The sequence below is a fragment of the Trachemys scripta genome, chromosome 18, assembly GCF_013100865.1.
Source record: "Trachemys scripta elegans isolate TJP31775 chromosome 18, CAS_Tse_1.0, whole genome shotgun sequence".
In the NCBI taxonomy this organism is placed as follows: domain Eukaryota; kingdom Metazoa; phylum Chordata; order Testudines; family Emydidae; genus Trachemys; species Trachemys scripta.
The window spans coordinates 9,975,032-9,981,275 of NC_048315.1; the positions used below are offsets into that span (position 1 = coordinate 9,975,032).

Consider the following 6,244-nt stretch of genomic DNA (forward strand, 5'->3'; position numbering starts at 1 on the left):
CAGTGCAATATATGGGGATAGAGATCCCCTTCACACTTCTGCAGAGATCAGCTGACTCCCTTAAGAACAGGAGTACTTGTGGCACCTTAGAGACTAACAAATGTATTAGCGCATAAGCCCACTTCTTCGGATGCATACAGAGTGGAACATATATTGAGGAGATATATATACACACATACAGAGAGCATGAACAGGTGGGAGTTGTCTCTCAGAGTTGCTAAGACAACTCCCACCTGTTCATGCTCTCTGTATGTGTGTATATATATCTCCTCAATATATGTTCAACTCTATATGCATCCGAAGAAGTGGGCTGTAGCCCACGAAAGCTTATGCTCCAATAAATTTGTTAGTCTCTAACGTGCCACAAGTACTCCTGTTCTTTTTGCGGATACAGACTAACACGGCTGCTACTCTGAAACCTCCCTTAAGAATGTGATTTCATTACTGTTTAGCAAATGAAGCCTTTCCAGTAGTTCTTCCTTGCTGTAATCCCTGAAGTTTGAGAACATTCAAGCTGCAATCCACTAACGGGGTCAATCTGGGGGAGAAAAAAAAAATACAAACCAGCTGGTGATAGAAGCTGCTCGCCTGATCTCCCAGCAAGTCGAACAACAGAATAACCATTGCTCTCTTCACTGGATCTTATGGCTTCCTTTGTTTTCAAGCAGATCTCCTTCTCCTCAACCCTGACTCGCTGTCAAGACCAGTCCATCCATCATGCCTGCCCAGATGGGTGGAGGTCACTGAGCCTTTGCAGGTGGGTGCACTGCCCTAGACAGAATTCAAACTGGCCACGCTGCCTCCTTTGAATCTTCTTCCACTTCCTGCTATAAAGAACTCTAGAGTGTTCAGCCAATCTGGATTTCTGGACTGGCTGAACGCATCAGCTTCAGCATGCTTCAACCAAAGGCCTCACCCAGTCGGCTGGCCATTGGCCTCTTCCACTCTCACTACCAGGGGGGAGGGTGGTGCCTTTGTAATTTTGTGTCAAAGTGAGCTACATGCTTTACACTGTATTAATATTTGTCCCCGTTGGTATCGCTCGTCCCGAGTTTGTGTTATGTATTTGGGTCAAAGAAGGATCAAGTGTTTTAATACTATTTCGTAATTCTCTGCCCTTTAGCACCCTCTGCCCAGAGACCTCAAAGCAGTTGACAGACACTAGTGAATTAAGCTTCACAACACCCTTGAGAGGCATATCAGCACGGATAGCCCCATTTCACACATGAAGCACAGAGAGGTAAAGTAATTTGCCCAAGCTCATATTGCACAAGTCACAGAGCCAGGTGCAGAACTCAGGTCTCCTGGGTCCCCATCCCATGTTTTAACTGTAGATTTCCTGAGACAGCATATACTGTATCCCAGCCGCTGTCTCCTCACCAGCGAATCAACGTTCTAACGCATCGCTCTTACATTGTTTCCCTGATTCAATACAAGACTTGTGCAAACTTCTACATCAACAGATGTACCCCCCCACAGTATGTAGTCACAGACTGTTTGGAACCCTGGGTAACAAATACTGAAGCGAAAAGTTCCCCTGCCACACTTAACACTTACGGGGATCTCCAAAAACAGGATCGGCCTTACTTTAATCTTCTCCTCCTTCCCCAAAACAATTCCTTCCCTCCTTACATTGAACATTTATATTGTGGAAGAGCCTGGAGGCCAACAGGTTGCTGCCCCATTGGGCTAGTGCTGTACAAAGACACAGAAAATGACAGTCCATGCTATAAAGTGTTTACTAGTGTCTGGATCTCTCCCCAGAGCAGCACAGCAAATGACACACTGATCTTTACTCTGCTAGCTCTGTCAAACGAACAGTTCCATGTTAGAAACATGATAGCCTTGCCAAAAAAGAAAAGAAAAGAGGAAACTCTAGCAGAGGGACACCTCTGAGAGCAGTGATTTCTTCCCGTCCAGTTCCATGGCTGGCTGGAGGCATAAGGAGCCATGGCACAAAGTTTTCTCCCTCTCCGGCAATGGAATGAAGAGGAGAAGCAACATAGTCTATGAGTTTGGAGTTTGCCCTGGACAGCAGGGCCTCCCCAGCAGCTTCCTGCTTTGCTTTCCCACAAGGCCAGTATATTCCAGTGTGTCCCGGCTAGAGCAACATCAAACCCCAGCAGCACTGGTAGACATTCTTCCGGGCTCCTCCTCCTTCCAGCGTCAGCCCCACACGTCCGCGGTTGCCCAAAATATTTTTTCTTGCCCATCGCTTCCACTATGTCACTCCCCCCCAATTTGAGTTGCTCAACCGTTTCCTCCTGGCCCCATATATACCAAGTCCGTACAACTTGCTGTCTCCTTTGAGGCTGTTCACCAGACAGTTACAACACATTTCTCTGACCTGGTGTCCTTTCACATTGACTCTCCCCTGCCACACGCCCTCTCCGCTCTGCCAGTGTTGAGACCTCCTCTCACAGCACTAGTAGTCAGTATTTCTATTATGGTAGCATCCAAAGAGCCTGCGCAGGATCGGGGCATTTGTGCTGAGTGCTGTACAAGCAGAGGGGGAAAAAGAGGCAGTCCCTGCCCTGAAGGGTTTACAGACTCAAGAAGACACCTCGGGGCCGTTTTCCTTTGTGCTTGGTTTGCCACATCACCTTGCTCAAGCCCCTCCTCAAACTCAGTTCTGCCAGGAAGTCCATTTTTAACAAAAGTCCCCCGCAGCTCGCAAGTGTGCCCAAGCCTGGCTGACCTGAGTCATTCTTGTGCCTTCTTGCTCATGCTGCTGCCACCTGTTCCTGTGTGTTTGTGACCCTCATTTGTTGAACTCACCTTGCCAGCCACAGCTGGGGCCATTCCTCTACTTGTTCTGAGATAGGCCTCGCACATTTTTGGGCGCCTGAAAACTAACCATCTTCTCGAGAGGTGAACGGCACAGCCTGACACCACGTCTCACATATTTAATCTCTTCTACTTCTAGAATGCATTAGACGTGCCGCTAGGAATATTAGCACTAACCAGTGAGCAAGTCTGACTATGGAGACTGTAAACGATCACTGTCTTAAATGTACACATGGATTTTTTAATTCACCCTGAAGCTGTACTGCTCCAGGATGCAGATACAACTTCCAGGCCTCAGCAATGACGTTAGCACTGGCTCAGGAGGAGAAGATATGTTAGCCCACAAGCACAGGTTGACTATTTTTCCTTCTTAGTTAACCAGAAAGCTGCCTGCCCTTTCATGTCTCCAAGCTGCCTTTCTTCACAACAACCACTATCTCCTGCATGACTCATCAGTGAAACAATAGATTTTCAGCTCCATCCCACAGCAATGACACACAAAGAGAACTGTTCCTTCTTGCTTTTGCAGCAGGTACAGTAGTGTCACGGAGCTAATGCAGCTCTAGCAACCTTGACAACATGCACATAAAATGAATAAATAAAAAGGGGAATCCCAAAATTCTACTGCAATCTTTTCAAGAACCTTGGCTTGAGAATCATTAACTGAAAGCCCACTAATTGTATTAATGCATTGCTAATCTAACAACACACATGTGCACACACACACACACACACTTGATCTTCTCCTTTTGAAAAGGTTACACTCGAAGTGAATTATATCTGGGTTAAGGTCAATAACAAGTACATCAGGAAAGGTGGTATTCTTGCCAAGCAGCAAGTACCATCTGCACCTACAACTATCCTACCACGTGATTAAAAATGACAGGTTGGAAGTGGGGATGCCCTACCCTATACTACCTCATATAGGAGGTGTCATCCTGCCCATACCCTCCTGCACCCACTATCATGAATGCCAGTCAAAGCCCCGAGTTCAATTTTGTCTAGGCTCATCATGATGTAGGCCCAAGTCTAAAGTTCAATTAGAATGAGATTTCCACACCCACTCAGCCAAAAATATCCCCACAAAGGAAGAGCTGTACTTGTACACACATTCACATATAAAATCATTGTCAATGACAGAAAGACGATTTTAAAACTATCATTAAAATTGATCAAAATACTGAAGGAGTCTCCCTGCAAGCAAGCAGGAATTGATAGATCAGATTGATGCACTTAGGGATCAGGTCTGCCTTTGTGTGTGTGGGGGGCACGCCTAGCACAATGGATGCCACCACAATATAAGAAATTAAATAATAATTGTAACATATACACATTGTTATCTGCAGGATGAAGATCACATGGGGAGGTTGGAGAGGGGGGCTGAGATGAGCTGAAGGGAAAATACCAAAGTATAGTCTTTGCTGCCCTATTTTTATCCAGTTTAGACTATAAACTCCTTGGGGTGACGACTGGTTCTTCCTGCATCAAAAGATGCACTGCTAAACATATTTTGCACTTTATATTTTCAAAGCACTGCACCACCATTAATTAGCAGATGATCAGTGGTGGGTGGTAGGGGTGGAAATATTCTTTAACCCCCCTGCACTTTTGATCTCACCAGCTCCGACTGGAGAAGCCCTTCCCCCATCCAACCACACGCTCTGTTGTAAGAATGAAAGTGCAGCTGTGAAGCAACCCAGCAGAAGCCCTAGAGGGAGTGTCCCCGGCGCACGTGGTAGAGGGCGGGGCTTGACACGTCATCCTCCCCCAATGAAACTAACTAGTTTGGAACGCAGCAACACGCTACATTCCAAATGAGAGAGGAAAGATACAGCCCTGCCTTTGCCTTGGCCCAGATCCTCCCCCCCCCCCCAGACGGAATCAAGGGCGCACGAGAACACGGATCTCCCCACCCACCCATCACACCATTGGCTTGGGGGTGGGGTGGGGGGGTGGAACAACCCAAGGTTCCCCTCTGCAAATTTCCAGGAAGGCAGAACATACAAAAAAGGAGGGAGGCGAAATGGTGGAGTGTATCATATGACACTCTATGTCATTTCATTATGCAAAAGCAGCCTCCCCTCACTCCGCTCTGCTGGAGTACTGCCACCGCCCTACGATCCGAAATACAGGAGGAAATTTTCCCCCCCAAAGGGGGGGGGGGAACTGTACACGTTACATATATTAATGACCATTGTACGAATTCAACTGCAAAGCAAATCGCCGGCAGGTCCTATGAAGACAGGCTGCGGGTCATTTGGGCGAATAACTGCCCCCTCCCAACCCACCAGCACAGACACACTATCCTAATGATTAAAATACTTTAGGTTTTGAACAAAAAATAAATAAAAATAAATCAGGCTTCGATTGCTGTGACTTTTGCAACACGATCGTTTTCACCATTTCAGCAAAGGGGGGGAAAAGTGCATTTTGCAGACTCCCATCCAAAGAATAAGAGTCTCTGCATTATGGATGAATGAGAGAGAGAAAAAGGGAGACAACGTTAATCTCCCGAAAATCAGGGCTTTCCGATCGCCCACAAGCATGTGTCAGCACATCGCTATTAAACGCTCAACTCCCAACAAAAATTCAGACATGCCTGCTTCAGAGGCGACGGGAAAGGCTAAAGGGAGACTGATTTAACTCCAAGCCCCTTTGCAATCATCCCTTACATTTATTTTAATTCAGAACATCATGCACTCGAGACCATGCTTTTTTCTTACCAAATCAGCTTTGAAAGCAAGGTGTACCCTCCACCCGCCTCAGACACAGTAAGTAACACACAGTGCAGCGACGGGTGACTGGAAATCAGGCTGCCTTCTTGTAAAAATAAAAGACTATATTTTTTTCCAGCTTTTGGAAAATGGTGTCCTGTGTCTTTAAACAGCTCTAATTCCGATTTTACATGCTGTCCCCCCCTCCCTTACCACGTGTTTTCTGTTGTTGCTGGGCTTGCCATTCCAGAAATCTGGCCGCTTCCAAAAGCGTCTCAATGCTCATCGCTTGGGTTGCCTTTCAGTGGAGGATCCAAAATCCTGGAGACTTTAAAAAAAAAAACCAAAAAAAAAAAAAAAAAAACGGATTTCCTTCTCCTTGTCTTCTCCCCGGTAAAAATGCCGAATCAGACCACCCCCCACCCCGATCCCCTGCGAATCTTCCAGACAAGAAAAGGGTTTGCAACAAGATGGCGATGAGTATGTAACAGAAACACAACAAGAAAAAAGGACTAACACAGCCCTCAGCTACTATACAGACTGCTGCAGACAAAACCCGGCCTGGATCTTTGTAGGTCACTGGACTGGAACTCGACAATGCCATTTTGCAGGGGTGGAGTTTAACCACTGCTGTTTGGAGTGAACCCTCTTTACACAGAGGGAGCGGATCTGCCAAAGCTCTTATTTGGGATCCGTTTTCAATGTGTTGGATTTTTTTTTTAATTTCTCCTTTTCACGACAGA

At 46.4% G+C, this 6,244-nt stretch overlaps 1 protein-coding gene across 2 annotated transcripts in view; it reads right to left on the reverse strand.

Moving 5' to 3' along the window:
- Window positions 1–6,018, reverse strand: part of MNT (MAX network transcriptional repressor) — a 77,991-nt gene extending 71,973 nt beyond the window's left edge. The window contains exon 1 of one of the 2 annotated variants that reach the window (XM_034752873.1): window positions 5,715–6,018. In XM_034752873.1, coding sequence (XP_034608764.1) covers window positions 5,715–5,787 — 73 coding nt within the window. In that variant the 5' untranslated portion in view covers window positions 5,788–6,018. The remainder of the gene's footprint in view (window positions 1–5,714) is intronic. The other variant, XM_034752872.1, reaches the window with a different exon arrangement.
- Between the last annotated feature and the right edge of the window lie 226 nt (window positions 6,019–6,244).